This window comes from Salvelinus fontinalis, chromosome 42, assembly GCF_029448725.1.
Source record: "Salvelinus fontinalis isolate EN_2023a chromosome 42, ASM2944872v1, whole genome shotgun sequence".
NCBI lineage: Eukaryota > Metazoa > Chordata > Actinopteri > Salmoniformes > Salmonidae > Salvelinus > Salvelinus fontinalis.
Window position 1 is genome coordinate 19,522,075 of NC_074706.1, and position 15,853 is coordinate 19,537,927.

A 15,853-nucleotide genomic window follows, 5' to 3' on the forward strand; every position below is an offset into this window, starting at 1 on the left:
TAATTTGAATTACGGTATTTATTACGTTACACGTCAAACCGCCTATTCATGATCAGTATCTTTCAAGCAGTCGTCACTAACATCCACAGCCAAACTCATAATTGTCTAAACCCTGCCTATTTCCACAATGTCCCTTCTTAACATTTGATTTTAAAACGAACCTTAACCACTCTGATAACCTTATGCATAACCTTAAATAAAGACCAAAAAGCATTTTTTTGTTTTATCATTCATTTTTACGATATAGCCAAAATGACTGTGGTCGTAGAATCTAGTGGAAACCCTTTCATAGGTTCGAATGAAAATTAAGCCCATTTTATTTCTAAATGATAAACAAGTTAATAAAAAGTAAACATATCAAAAGGACAACATGATTTCTCATTAATTAACAGATTTGATCACCTAATTGTATTTAAAGGAACAGGTACCACCTGATTATGCAAAAAGATGTTGGGAGGGACATTATATTTGTTATGACTAGAACAAAGGTCAAACCAAATTCAAAAGGGGGAATATACAGTGCATTTGGAAATTTTAGCCTTATTCTAAAATTGATTATTTTCCTCAATCTACACACAATACCCCATAATGACAACGTGAAAACAGGTTTAGACATTTTAGCTAATTTATTACAAATAAAAACAGATACATTATTTACATAAGTATTCAGCCCCTTTGCTATCAGACTCGAAATTGAGCTCAGGTGCATCCGGTTTACATTGATCATCCTTGATATGTTTCTACAACTTGATTGGACTCCACCTGTGGTAAATTCAATTGATTGGACATGATTTGGAAAGGCACACACACACACCTGTCTATATAAGGTCCCACAGTTGACAGTGCATGGCAGAGCAAAAACCAAGCCATGAGGTCGATTAAATTGTCCGAAGAGATCCGAGAAAGGAATGTATTGAGGCATAGATCTGGGGAAGGGTACCAAAATATTTCTGCAGCATTGAAGATTCCCAATAACACAGTGGCCTCCATTTTTAAATGGAAGAAGTTTGGAACCACCAAGACTCTTCCTAGAGCTGGCCACTCGGCCAAACTAAGCAATCGGGGGAGAAGGGCCTTGGTCAGGGAGGGTACCAAGAACCCGATGGTCACTCTGACAGAGCTCCAGAGTGCCTTTGTGGAGATGGGAGAACCTTCCAGAAGAACACCCATCTATGCAGCACTCCACCAATCAGGCCTTTATGGTAGACTGGCCAGACGGAAGCAACTCCTCAGTAAAAGGCACATGACAGCCCGCGTTGAGTTTGCCAAAAGGCACATAAAGATTCTCAGACCATGAGAAAACTCTTTGGCCTGAATGCCAAGCATCACGTCTGGAGGAAACCTGGCACCATCCCTACGGTGAAGCATGGTGGTGGCAGCATTATGCTGTAGGGATGTTTTTCAGAGGCAGGGACTGGGATACTAGTCAGGTTGAGGGAAAGATGAACGGAGAAAAGTACAGAGAGATCCTTGATGAAATCCTGCTCCAGAGAGCTCAGGACCTCAGACTGGGGAAAAGGTTCGCCATCCATCAGGACAACAACCCTAAGCACACAGCCAAGACAACGCAGGAGTGGCTTCAGGACAAGTCTTTGAATGTCCTTGAGTGGCCCAGCCAGAGCCCGAAATTGAACCCGATCATACATCTCTGGAGAGACCTGAAAATAGCTGTGCAGCGACACCCACCATCCAACCTGACAGCTTGCGGGTCTGCAGAGAAGAATGGGAAAAACTCCCCAAATACAGGTGTGCCAAGCTTGTAACGTCATACCCAAGAAGACTCGAGGCTGTAATCACTGCCAAAGGTGCTTCCACAAAGTACTGAGTAAAGGGTCTGAATATTTTCAGAATGCACTGTATTTATATAGTGTTAGACTTCAATGACAGTGTGTCGGCTATGCCAGCACACCAAACAACCAATCTGTATTATGGGAGAACGTTAGAGTACCCAGATGCTCAACTGAGGGACATAGTAATAAAAAATAAAAACTCTTAGCCCAGGACACTTCACATGATAACTATAATAGTTCAGCTAAAGAACTGCTACGATTTATCCCCATTGTGGGCACTCCTATGTCTGATGAGGTAACTCAGGAAGGAGAAGCTCTTGGAACATAGTTTGCACTTGAAGGGCCTCTCCTTGGTGTGAATGGTCTGGTGCTGCTTCACATACCTTGCCTCCGCAAAGCTCTTCCCACACGTGGGGCAGGCATACGGCTTTTCAGCATCTGTCCTATTGCTTGGTCTCTTACTTTGTGACCCTATGACACCAGAGGAGGTAGAAGCAGGAGCCACCACCAGGTGGTTAATCTTTGAGCTCCCTCCTTGACCTCTAGTCATTGTTTTGGCGTTGATGGGATTGTGTGCTGTGTTATAGGTTAGGTGCCTCTCATGGTGAATGCCCATACTGACCCTGTCTGTATTGGTGAGGTAATCCTGAGGTAACCGAGGAAGGCTAGACCCAGACCCAGGCTTTCTATGAACCCAGTCACCAGGCATTAGATGAGATCCTGAAGGAAAAGAAAGACTTCCTGATTGACTACCACCCGGGGTGTCTCCCACCACTCTCTGTGAAGGCTGAAGCCCAGGGTGACTTGCTCTGTTCATCATGGATACTGTGGTGTTTGTATCATAGGAACAGGAGGGTCTATCTCTATCAGCCCCAGGCCCTGCTTCATGCCTGTACTGAGACTGTGAAGAGAAGGGTCTGGGCTGCAGACTGGATCCCTGACTGGAGCCTCTGCCTCTCTGATGACCACCAGGACTGAGGTTGTTCAGTCCACCTGTCCACTGGTTGTGTTTTGTGTAGTGGTGGAAACTCTGTCCCTCGTATGTCGGTCCTAGTTCCGAATCGGGACGGAATAACGATGTCTCCTGATCCAGGGTCCTAGTCCAGGGCCAGGGTTTGTGACCAGCCTCTTCAGAGGTCCACTCTCTCCCGCCAGCAACACCGGATATCAGCAGGTCCTCATGGACTGCAGACTAAACACAAATTTTACAAAAGAGCATATAAAAGGTTCATATAAGAAACTCTGCTGTACGCACAGAAACATGACATATTAAAAAATGTTAACCCACAGCCAAGTCCATCTCTAACACTGTGATTCAAGTACCTCACAATATGAAGCCATTGGAGTTTATTATAAATAAAAAAAATCCATGTGTTGATTCAACAATTAAGTATAATGTTTTGGTTCGACTGAAATAAGGGAAACTCAGTCTCTGCAATGATACAAAAAAAACAAGCCAGTCAGCACAGAGTCAATTTTGTATTTAATTTCAACTAAAATGGTAATACACTCACATAATGTAAAGCACAGTACTTTTTATTGCACAAAACAATAAGTTGGGCTGTGGTGGTCATGACATTTTGTCAGCTGGTTGTCATGACATTTTGTCAGCTGGTTGTCATGCAAGACTGTCAGTCTCACGTAATTGACCATTAATTAACAACAACACGTTGAGCATCTCCAGGCCTCCATACATACAAGCTGCTGATGAACTTTGGAACATCTACATTTAAAAATATCATAAATCAATTGAATATACACCATCACAACAAAGCCATGATTTATTTTAGGCCAGTCTAAAGATACATGATATGAAGATAATGTATTTCAGAAGAATAGAATATGAGTTGTCCTACTGTACACTGTCAAAAATACATAATTGTATGGCTATGCGCCATGCTGTAGGCTTGTTCATTTAGCAGACAAGATATCCTTAAGTCCCATGCCATTACTTTTTATTATATGATTTTATAGTAATAAGATTATAATTGAACTTAAAATATAAATTATATTTTTCCCTTTCCAGAGGAGTGCGCATATAAGTGTCTATGTTGAGCGTAAAGTCATCATTTGAAACAGGTCCTATATGCCAGATTTTCTGTAATTTGGCAACTTTAGTTGTGAATGATACAAACCTTAGAATGCCTTAGAAATCAAAAGATATATGGGCTGCATGATGCGACTATAGGTTATTGACGATTTTGAGAAAATGGCAAAAAAAAGCTTGTGCTCGGTTCCTTGCCTCAGGCTGCACATGCTGTTCCCTCCAGCTCTCATCAAGTGACCATTATTTCACCAGACTATTCTCAATTTAATCTTAACAAATATGTAAAATTAGTTTAGATCTAGAATGGCCCATTATCAAATTGGCAGAAACATGGGCAAGAGAAAAAAATACATATCATCCGTATCGAATAGCGAATGGAGGCCACTTTCCCGCCGCTTCGTCCCATATCCTGTAAACTACAGTTATGTTGCGTCGCAACATGTGATAGATATTCCGCCCAAACTCTGTATGCCATGGGCACGCCAACCCTGTTCCTGCAGCTACCCAGTGCTTCATTTGGGAAACTAAGTGAAATCTGTAAGAGAACATCGATAGTAACATGTTTTCACACCGAAACTGTATACGGTATTCCATTAAACTGTTGACAGCGCCTCTCTCTGCGCGCTGAAGAATGCCATAAAGGACAGCCGGGAGGAGATGGAAGCACACGGTGGTGACATATTCTGTAGCTAAAGGTAATGTGTCAGCCTATTAATTATGAAAAATATAAAACGTGCCCTATTACTAGGCTATTCAAAATAAAATAAAAATTCACTATAATGTAGACTGAATTAGTTGTATTTAGGCTAGGCCAATTTTGTATCAAAGATACCTTAAATCCGTTTTTTATTAGCTTTTTTCCCACTGTTTTTATTTTACCGTTATTTAACTAGGCAAGTCAGTTAAGAACAAATTCTTATTTTCAATGACGGCCTAGGAACAGTGGCTTAACTGCCTTGTTCAAGAGCAGAACGACAACCAATCAACTAATCACAGTGAGGTAAGTTTTAAAAGCACATACTGTTTTGATGATAAGTGTTTGTGATTTTCGATGACATTTGCGTTGATGTCAGAGAGGCTAGAATGACAATAGAGCCCTGAGTACGAGGCCATTAGCGACCTGATGATCTTTACCGAGTTGGGTACTACTAACATATGTCCTAAGTGCTTTAAAGGAGATTACCATGACTGGTCACATAGAATTTTATTGAGGTCATGACTCATGAATGCTGGATTACCGCAAAAGCCCTAGTAACAAGTATAATTTTTTCTCTCACTATGGTAACACTTGACCTTTGCTGTAAATCTGGTACCCTCGCTTTGATAAAATGAATGAGAATACTTTGGAAAAGGTTTAATATTACACACAGCTTCATTACTTTGTCAAGTAAACATGAATTAAGGCACTATCAGTTCCTCATTATAAAACACGCGCATCAAACAGGACAATGTTGTCACTTCTCATCAGTGAAGCCTTTTTATAGACCCCATCACACCAACCATATCATCTCCTCTGCCTCATCATACTAACTCTTTCCTCAGTTCACATCATTCAGTTCCCGACTACATCCAAAACAAACATAATTAACTACAAACTAACTAATACTACTCTACACTATACATGGGCCGTGTGCATTTTCTGCTGGTGTAACCTGAGGTAGCCTCTCTCTGAGAACCTCTTCTCGCAGTGCGTACAGGCGAACGGCCTCTCTCCCGTGTGGACATTCAGGTGCCTCTTCAGGCTGGACGTGTGGGAGAAACTGACCCGGCACAGGTGGCAACCAAAAGGTTTCTCCCCCGTGTGGACCCTCTGGTGCCTCTTCAGGCTGGATAAGTGGGAGAAACTAGCCCGGCACAGGTTGCAGCAGAAAGGTTTCTCCCCTGTGTGCATCCTCTGATGGATCTCCAGCTGTTGGGGGAAACTGAAGGCTTTCCCACAGAACGAACACGGGAATCGCTTCTCCTTGGTGCTGCCACCTTTACTGATTCCGTCTCCACTACTGTCATTTGTCAATGGGCTTGTGTAGCTATTTAGTGTTGAGGCACTGTCATTGTCTGTGGTCTGGTTTAACATTAGAAGAGTGTGAGGAGGATGAAGGCCAGGGGGTGTCTGTGTTGTCACAGGGTCCATGTTCCAGTTGATAGATCCTATAGAAGGCAGGCTGAAGGCAGCATCTGTTAGGGGGTTAACCTGAGGCGCCATCAGTCTCTCTGAATCACAACTATAGGAGCAGGACGGAGCATCGCTAGCAGAGTCTGTGTCTGTTCTCTCCCGACTCACACCCACACCACCCCGTCCCTGCAGACCAAATCTACGCCTTGCCCTGGTCTCAGCCAGTCTGTTGTCATGGAAACTAAGTTTAGCTGTTGTTTTGTGTTCGACTGTCTGTTTCAGGTTGTGGTTAACAGTGTTGTTCCCCTGCCCGGCATTAAGGATGCTGTCCCATCCACTGACCTCCACTATGTCGCCTCTGGCACTGGCCAGCTCAGTGATGTCGTCTCCTCGACCCTTGGCTGCTACGGTCTGGGAATCCAAGATGGCCGCCCAGTCTCCTCTTTTAACCTCCAGCCAACCACCTGAAGGAAGAGGTTAGAAAATAGACTTTAAAAAACATGTCAGAGAAAACTCTACATATGGAGTTTTTTTAATCAATTACCTGGTCAAGTTCATGCATTGTGTGATTTTGTATGTAAACATAAGTTGTATTGATTTAATTTTCTGAAAAAATAATAGCCAGGCACATACTATTCCCATTGAAGATCTATTACTGTATGTAGGCTATATGTATTTCTCCTTTACCTTGCTCCCCCATCTTTAATCCACTCAGCAGGTCAATGCTCTCTGGTTCCTCTTCTATTGTCTCCTCTTTGACCAGCATCAGATCAGGCTTCCCATCCTCCATGTCTACTGACTGTAAGAGATACAGAGTGAGAGGATGTTGGATCAAGAAATCTCATATGAGCACCCTGCTATGCAGCGTCTTCTGATTTGGCAATGAGAGATTGCTATGAGTACTATACAAACATTTTAGTTGATTTTATTACTTGATACTCTTTAATGGTTTAATAAATGAAAAGAATAGTCCCACACTTAAGACGAAATGAATCAAGACCAGGGCCTGCATCCACAAAGTGTCTCAGAGTAGAAGTTCTCCTACTCTAATGGGTAAAAATAAAAGCTATGCTTGAAGCATCTTTAGTCATACGAGTCCCAATCTAGTCTACAGATATTTAGGAGACCTCATGAGCTGTCCTAACTAGTTGAGTTCCCAGCAAGTGTCTTTATAATAGAAAAGGTCAGCGAGTCAGTGGTTCCTGCACCATAGGCAATTACTTTGGAGTTGTTGAAAGAATGTGTTTATATTTGAATATGATCAACCCATAAATGATGTAGACCTACCTGCAACAGTATCTCTTGCGCTTTTGACAATGATTTCACTTTATATGCCTAAATTGTTTTAACCAGGGGGCCTCCCGGGTGGCGCAGTGGTCTAGAGCACTGCATCGCAGTGCTAACTGCGCCACCAGAGTCTCTGGGTTCGCCCCCAGGCTCTGTCGCAGCCGGCCGCGACCGGGAGGTCCGTGGGGCGACGCACAATTGGGCTAGCGTCGTCCGGGTAAGGGAGGGTTTGGCCGGTAGGGATTTCCTTGTCTCATCGCGCTCCAGCGACTCCTGTGGCGGGCTGGGCGCAGTGCGTGCTAACCAAGGGGGCCAGGTGCACGGTGTTTCCTCCGACACATTGGTGCTGCTGGCTTCCGGGTTGGAGGCGCGCTGTGTTAAAGAAGCAGTGCGGCTTGGTTGGGTTGTGCTTCGGAGGACGCATGACTTTCGACCTTCGTCTCTCCCGAGCCCATACGGGAGTTGTAGCGATGAGACAAGATAGTAATTACTAGCGATTGGATACCACGAAAATTGGGGAGAAAAGGGGATAAAAATTAAAAAAATAAAAATAAAAATAAATTTTGTTTTAACCACTAGGCTAATAAATAATCCCTATTTTTTAAAGATAATTTCAATAACCTACATTATGTTATTTTAAGTTATCCCTTTGGAGCGCAATATCACCTTGATAGACATTGACAGTCTATCTTTAAAAAAATATACTTAAATTGAGCATGCCTATAGGTTTGGAAATTGAAAGCATCTAGATAATGTTGCATAAAACGTTTGAAAGGTCTATCATTTTCACATGGTAGGGCCTATGCTAACTTTGATTATGTTCAATGAAAATTATAGACTGTTCAAACGTTTTATGCAACATTATCGGCAAGTTAGTTGATGCCTACTGTGCCAAAGCAATTTAGAGTTGTTAAACGGTAGTGACGAATGTGTTGATATAACTGTAATAGCCCGTTAACAAAATTCTACTTTTAACCACCATCAGAATTGGTTACAAAAAAAGGTTATGCATGCAAAAATATTAGGCAAGAATTAAGAGTAGGCAAAGTAATTAAGAGTAGGCAAAGTATGAAAATGAAATTAAACATTTTACCATTGCAACATTTGATGGTTGTCTGAAGCATTCTATAGTCCAAAGCTGGCAATGCCTCATCGTGATGAGTTATTCCCCATAATTCTAATTCTTATGACCGAAAAGAGCTTCTGGATATCAGAACAGCGATCACTAACCTCGATTTGGATTAATATTTCTACTTCAAGGAGTCAGAGGAGCAGGACCTACTGCTCACCCCGGACCAGGCCCTAATACCGAAGACTCGGAAAAGAAAAAGACTGCGCAAGATAGGCCAACATACAGGCGCCCTGACAAACTATGTAGGCGAATACATAAACCACCTCTAACCCCTCTTCTATTGGCGAATGTACAATCACTGGAAAACAAACTGGGCGAGCTCCATTCGAGTCTATCCTATCAACGGTACCTGAAGAACTGTAATAACCTATGGTTCTCGGAGTCTTGGCTGAACATGAACATGGATAATATACATCTGGCAGCAGTACGTAGTATAGGGCCATAAGCAAACAAGAAAATGCTCATCCAGAGGAGGTGCTCCTAGTGGACGGTGATTTTAATGCAGGAAAACTGAATCCGTTTTGCCTCATTTCTACCAGCATGTCACCTGTGCAACTAGTGGCGAAAAAATATATACTTAAATGTAAAAAAAATAATATTCGCACAACTCATGTAGCCTAGCCCATAGGCCTGTTTGAAGGTTTGTATCACAACTAAAACGTGGCCAAATAACTTCTTAAAATTAAGCACATTAATCCGCTTTACAAGGGGTGTAGAGCCTAACTGGCATATATAAGCAGCGTCTGAGTGTCAAGTTTGGGAAAGGTCATTTTCACCATAAAAAAGCACCTTTATAATAACAGTATTCCATGCATAATTGCATTTGTGATCACGTTTGATAAATGGTGTTTTCCCACTAATGGAACATTTGCGCTTATAGCCTATTGCTGTGTGCGCATTGCTGCACTTATAATTTGAAAAAATAGCCTAATATTTTATCAACATTCTAAGCTAAATGTTCTGATCTGTTGCTTCAGCCACATTGCGTAAAAAAGTTTTTGTTGATGTTAGTGGTTGTATTAATTTGAGATCTATCGAATCCCACAACTGTCCCAGACTATGTTTGGAATATTTATTTCTCGCACAGAATATAATAGGCCAACTTTTGTACTATGGGGGATAACAGATTGACATAGGCTAGTGCTTTTGCTGTACGTTAGGCCTGCTCATCTTGTTGGCTGACGAAAAGTAAATGTGAACAGTTCTTCCAATATCTTCAATATGCACCTCGGAATTGGATAAGAATGTGCGCAGTTGCGTCCCGATGTGTCTGTCTTCACTTGTAGCCTGTGAGAAAGACCAGATCACGTGATGGAGAGCCATGTGAGTGAGAAATGCTACGGAGCATGCAGCAATCAGGGTGAAGGGCTGCAAAAGGCATGGATTTCTTTTAGGGTGCATTATGGCCACACAAAGGGGATGCCGCCGGGACATTCGAGGCATTATCAAGTGCTTCTCAAATTGTGAATGAGAGACTGACGAAGTGTGTACAGCCTGCACAAAAAAAACAAAGCAGAGTTCATGCCTTTCAAGCGACAAAAAAAATCATCATTAGAGTCGCATCATGCAGCCTTACAATGTATTAGAAATCAAAACATGTAGCCCAACGTTTGTAGAACAACTAAAGATACATTAATAACTCTAAATTAAGCATATAGGACTACCTATTTCTTTGTTAACTTCTTTGGTATAGGGGGCGGCATTTTCACATTTGGATGAATTTCGTGCACGTAGTGAACTGCCTCCTACTCTGTCCCACATGCTAATATATGCTTATTATTGTTACTATTGGATAGAAAACACTCTGAAGTTTCTAAAACTGTTGTCTGTGAGTATAACAGAACTCATATGGCAGGCAAAAACCCGAGAAAAAATCCAAACAGGAAGTGAAAATTCTGAGAGTGTTCATTGTTAAAGTCATCGCCTATTCAATTCCCTGTAATATATGGATCTGTTTGCACTTCATACGCCTTCCACTAGATGTCAACAGTCAGTAGAAAGTGGAATGAAGCTTATGCTGTGTTGTGGAACCGGATGGGAGGGGAATGAGTCAGTGGTCTGGCAGATTGCCAGTTCTTGGTCACGCGCTTTCCTCATTATATCGTCTTGCGTTCCATTACTTATAGAGACTGAAAAGAATTCTCCGGTTGGAACCTTATTGGATATAAATGATAACAACATCCTGAAGATTGATTCTCTACTTAGTTTGATCAGTTTATTCGACCTGGAATATAACTTTTTGAAGTTTTCGTCCGACGTTTGCCTGCATCTGCGCGAGCGTTTGGACACGTGTACTACACATGCTAGCAAAATTAGCTAATTGGACATAAGTAATGGACATTATCGAACAAAACAACGATTTATTGTGGAACTAGGATTCCTGGCACTGCATTCTGATGAAGATAATCAAAGGTAAGGGAATATTTATGATGTAATTTCGTATTTCTGTTGACTCCAACGTGGCGGAGAAATGTTGTTACATCTGAGCGCAGTCTCAGATTATTGCATGGTGTGCTTTTTACGTAAAGTTTTTTTTTTAAATCTGACACAGCGGTTGCATTAGGAACAAGTGTATCTTTAATTATATGTAAAACATGCATCTTTCATCAAAGTTTATGATGAGTATTTCTGTTATTTGACGTTGGCTCTCTGTAATTACTCCGGATATTTTGGAGGCATTTCTGAACATGGCGCCAATGTAAACCGAGATTTGTTGATAAATATGCACATTATCGAACAAAACATAAATGTATTGTGTAACATGATGTCATATGAGTGTCATCTAATGATGTTCAAAGGTTAGTGATTAATTTTATCTCTATTTCTGTTTTTTGTTACTACTATCTTTTGCTGGGAAAATGGCTGTGTTTTTCTGTGGCTATGTACTGAGCTAACATAATTGTTTGGTGTGCTTTCCCCGTAAATCCTTTTTGAAATCAGACATGTTGGCTGGATTCACAACATGTGTAGCTTTAATTTGGTGTCTTTCATGTGTGATTTCATGAAAGATTGATTTTATAGTAATATATTTGAATTTGGCGCGCTACATTTTTTTGGGATTTTGGCCAAGTGGGACGCTACCGTGCCACCTATCCTAGAGAAGTTAACACCTCAACACAGAATAGCCGCATGTGCGCACTCCCTCAAATCGTTTGGAGAAAATATCCTTTCTATTTTATTCAGCTTTGTTCAATTGTATTCTTCATACTATAAAATAATGCCACGGAATTCTAAGAAAATCTTGTCTGCTAAATGAACTAGTGTAGCCCACAGCCATTTGGCATAGCCAGATCAGGACCTAACATAAGGACAACTCAGAGTATGGTATTCTGTTCGTCTGAAATAGACTACATTTCCTTTATATCATGTTTCTTTAGACCGGTCTAAAATAAATAATGGATTTGTTGTGAAGGTGTAGGCTATATTAAATGGATTTATTAGACTTTTTAAAATGTAGATGTTACAAAGGTCAGCATCAGTGGTTTTTAGGCAGGAGTGTGGAAGCCAGGAGATGCAAAATGTGTTTATGTTAATTAAAGGTCAATTACTGTGAGACCGACAGTTATTTGCTCGACAATCACCGGCTGACTAAATTTCGTGACCACCACAGCCCTAGTCTGGAACCAACAGGACCCTGAACAGCTTCTATTCCCAAGCCATAAGACTGCTAAATAGTGAGTTAAATAGTCCGGGTAGCTATTTGGTTAACTATCTTCATTGACCTTTTTGCACTAACTTTTTTTGACTCATCACATACGCTGCTGTTTATTATCTGTCCTGTTGACTAGTCACTTTATTCCTAGTTATATGTACATATCTACCTCAATTATCCAAGTACTGGTACCCCATGTATCATTACTCATTGTGTATTTATTATTATTCTGTTATTACTTTTCTATTTTTCTCTATTTTCTTTCTCACTGCATTGTTGGGAAGGCCCCGTAACAATGTCAATGAGCGTCATCACTATCTTTCCTTTACGGTACCTCAAACTGTCATGATTACCAGCTGAGAAACTTTTATGAGTTGATTTTACTCCTGGCTCAGAGTGTCTGAGCAGTGTCTTAACATCATCCTAAAACCTACTCTGAGCTTATAGTTTTTTGTTGTTGTCTTAAAACAGGTTTTAACCAAATTCCTATGACCTTTTCTGTGACGCTTTGTGGGTACGGCCCCAGGGTAGTCTCAGAGTAGAAGTTTGATCGAGGATCAGGTCCCCATCTGTCTATATTGTCTTATTCATTATGATCTAAAAATAAAAACTGATCCTAGTTCAGCACTGCTACTCAGAGAGGCTTTGTGGATCCGAGCTCTGACCTAATACCATTCAGACAGTAGTTTACAGTGGGCTCACCTCAGTGAGACTATGTGTGGTACTGTGCTGCTCAGCTGGTTCCTCTGTGGGTTCAGGAGGAGGTGTAGTCTGGTTGTCCTCAATGACCATGGTCCCCTCAGGGTTCCCCAGACCCTCCTCACACTCCTCCTCCTTCACCAGCAGCACCTCCTCCACCTGGAAGAGACATGTGATACAGATTACACAGACATACACTCCCTCAGGTACGTACACACAGATAAACACACTTTCAACATGGTGTTTACCCATCCCCACTACATGAGTCCTGTACTGTAGTTACAGAATGATTTCATTGTTGTTAAACCCATCATGGTGGACATAAATATGACGTTGTGGGTAAAAAAGTCAGCTATGATACGTCAAAAGTCATCAGACAAACCTGACTAAACTATTTTGACGTGTACAGTAGTGTGTCGGTATGTGTAGGTATATTTCGTAAGTGTATAATGGTTATAAAGCGCTGTTGTGTGTATGCAGAATAGGGTGAGATCAGATGTGATGTATATTAAAGAGTGTCTCAATGAAAGTCTTAGAATGAAAAGTCTGAGTTTTAAATACACAATATATAAACTACACATACGTCTCAACTAAAAACTGCATGAACTTGATAAACTGCATTCATTTACTCATAAAAATTAAGGAGTTGAATAGAAGTAATGATACAGGCATTTGTGAACATCATATAGCCTACACAGTCCAAACACAATATGAACATCTTGAAGAACAATCTGACCTTAACTTAATAGCCATGTACTCTATCTCCACCTGGCACTGCCAGAAGAGGACTGGCCACAACTCAGAGGCTGGTTCCTCTCTAGGATTCTTCCTAGGTTCCTGCCTTTCTAGGGAGTTTTTCCTAGCCCCCGTGCTTCTACATCTGCATTGCTTGCTGTTTGGAGTTTTAGGCTGGGTTTCTGTATAGCTCTTTGTGACATCTGCTGATGTAAAACAAGCTTTATAAAAACATTTTATTTTTATTTGATGTAACAGACTTTTTAGTGTTAATATATTTGTATTTTATTAAATTGAACCTTTATTTAACTAGGCAGGTCAGTCAGAACAAATTCTTATTTACAATGACGGCCTAACCCGGTCGATGCTGGGCCAATTGTGCGCTGCGCTATGGGACTCCCAATCACTGCCTGGAATTGAACCAGGGTCTGTAGTGACGCCTCTAGCACTGAGATGCAGTGCCTTAGACCGCTGTGTCTTAGACCGCTGCCTTATATATCACACAATGTCTGGATGCAATATTTTGCTCAGGAATATTCAACACTGAAATCTGTTACTCTCATTAATCTGTGGTTCTTCTCTGTTGACAACAATGAAAATGAATATGTATTTAATGATTGGAATGGTTACAAATCGTGTTGCATATTGCTTAACATGTCAGTTACATATTGCAATATAATTTTTAGATGATATATCGATATTTGACTCCAATTACCGATTTATTTAAAAAATATATGTTTTATTATTATTACTTATTTGCTACTGTAGGTAGCGTTAGCTGGCGCTAGTCGGCTGTACCTGCAAAAAACCTCCGGTATTTTTCATCCTATAGCTTGTTCTCCATCTTCTTTTCAAATAGTGAGCCAACATGTTTTCAGCACTTTTATTTCCCAGATTTATCAAAACTTGTTTTCTCATGCTCTCTCCTCTCTCTGCAGCAGACATATAATGAGCAATATGTTTGGAACATCAAATCGCAATATCAAATCGGAATACATATACAATTGTGAGAAGCGTAATAAATATTGCATCGGAACCTAACTATTGTGATAATATTTTATCATGAGGTCCCTGGCAAATTCCAGCCTTACTTTCTATGTTATAGAGTGGAATGTTTTTTCTGCTGGTGTATCCTGAGGTAGCTCCTCTCCCAGAAACTCTTCCTGCAGTGCGTACAGGTGATGGGCTTTAGCAAGCTACATTATCTTCTGTCGAGGGAGGACCTGGTTTTCAGAGTGTATATTTATTAATTCTGAAAACATTTGTTCCTTTTCTATTATCTCTCTTTTCTTTCTCTGCATTGTTGGGAAGGGCCGTAAGTAAGCATTTCACTGTCAGTCCACACCTTCGGAAAGTATTCAGACCTCTTGACTTTTTCCACATTTTCTTACATTACAGCCTTATTCTAAAATTGATAAAATTATTTCCCCCCCTCAATATACACACAGTACCCCAAAATGACAAAGCAAAAAAGTTTTGCACATTTATAAAATATATAATGAAATATAAATTTTAAATAAGCATTCAGAACATTTTCTCAGTACTTTGTTGAAGCACCTTTGGCAATGATTACAGCCTTGAGTCTTCTTGGGTACGACACTACAGGCTTGGCACAGCTGTATTTGGGAAGTTTCTCCCATTCTTCTCTGGAGATCCTCTCAAGCTCTGTTAGGTTTGTTGGGGAGCGTTGCTGCACAGCTATTTTCAGGTCTCTCCAGAAATGTTCAATCAGGTTCAAGTCCGGGCTCTGGCTGGGCCACTCAAGGACATTCAGAAACTTGTCCCGAAGCCACTCCTGTGTTGTCTTGGCTGTGTGCTTAGGATCGTTGTCCTGTTGGAAGGTGAACCTTCGCCCCAGTCTAAGGTGCTGAGCACTCTGGAGCAGGTTTTCACCAAGGATCTTTCTGTACTTTGCTCCGTTCATCTTTCCCTTGATCCTGACTAGTCTCCCAGTCCCTGCCGCTGAAAAACATCCCCCCAGCATGATGCTGCCACCACCATGCTTCACCACCATGCTTCACCATAGGGATGATGGCAGGTTTACTCCAGATGTGACGCTTGGCATTCAGGCCAAAGAGTTCAATCTTGGTTTCATCAGACGAGAGAATCTTGTTTCTCATGGCCCGAGTGTCCTTTAGGTGCCTTTTGGCAAACTCCAAGCGGGCTGTCATGTGCTTTTTACTGAGGAGTGGCTTCCGTCTGACCACACTACCATAAAGGACTGATTGGTGGAGTGCTGCAGAGATAGTTGTCCTTCTGGGAGTTTATCCCATCTTGACAGAGGAACTCTGGAGCTCTGTCAAAGTGACCATTGGGTTCTTGGTCACCTCTCTGACCAAGGCCCTTCTCTGCCAATTGCTCAGTTCGGCAGGGCGGCCAGCTCTAGGAAGTGTCTTTG

The 15,853-nt window shown here is 41.4% G+C and overlaps 1 protein-coding gene across 2 annotated transcripts in view; it reads right to left on the reverse strand.

Annotated features, from left to right (window-relative positions):
- The window catches only part of LOC129841438 (zinc finger and SCAN domain-containing protein 22-like), a 19,557-nt gene continuing 3,704 nt past the window's right edge, over nt 1–15,853 (reverse strand). The window contains exons 4-7 of one of the 2 annotated variants that reach the window (XM_055909701.1): nt 12,724–12,879; nt 6,638–6,749; nt 6,293–6,414; nt 1–2,982 (exon numbers count right to left, since the gene is read on the reverse strand). In XM_055909701.1, coding sequence (XP_055765676.1) covers nt 2,044–2,982; nt 6,293–6,414; nt 6,638–6,749; nt 12,724–12,879 — 1,329 coding nt within the window. In that variant the 3' untranslated portion in view covers nt 1–2,043. Of the gene's footprint in view, nt 2,983–3,019; nt 6,415–6,637; nt 6,750–12,723; nt 12,880–15,853 lie in introns of those variants that run through there. The other variant, XM_055909703.1, reaches the window with a different exon arrangement.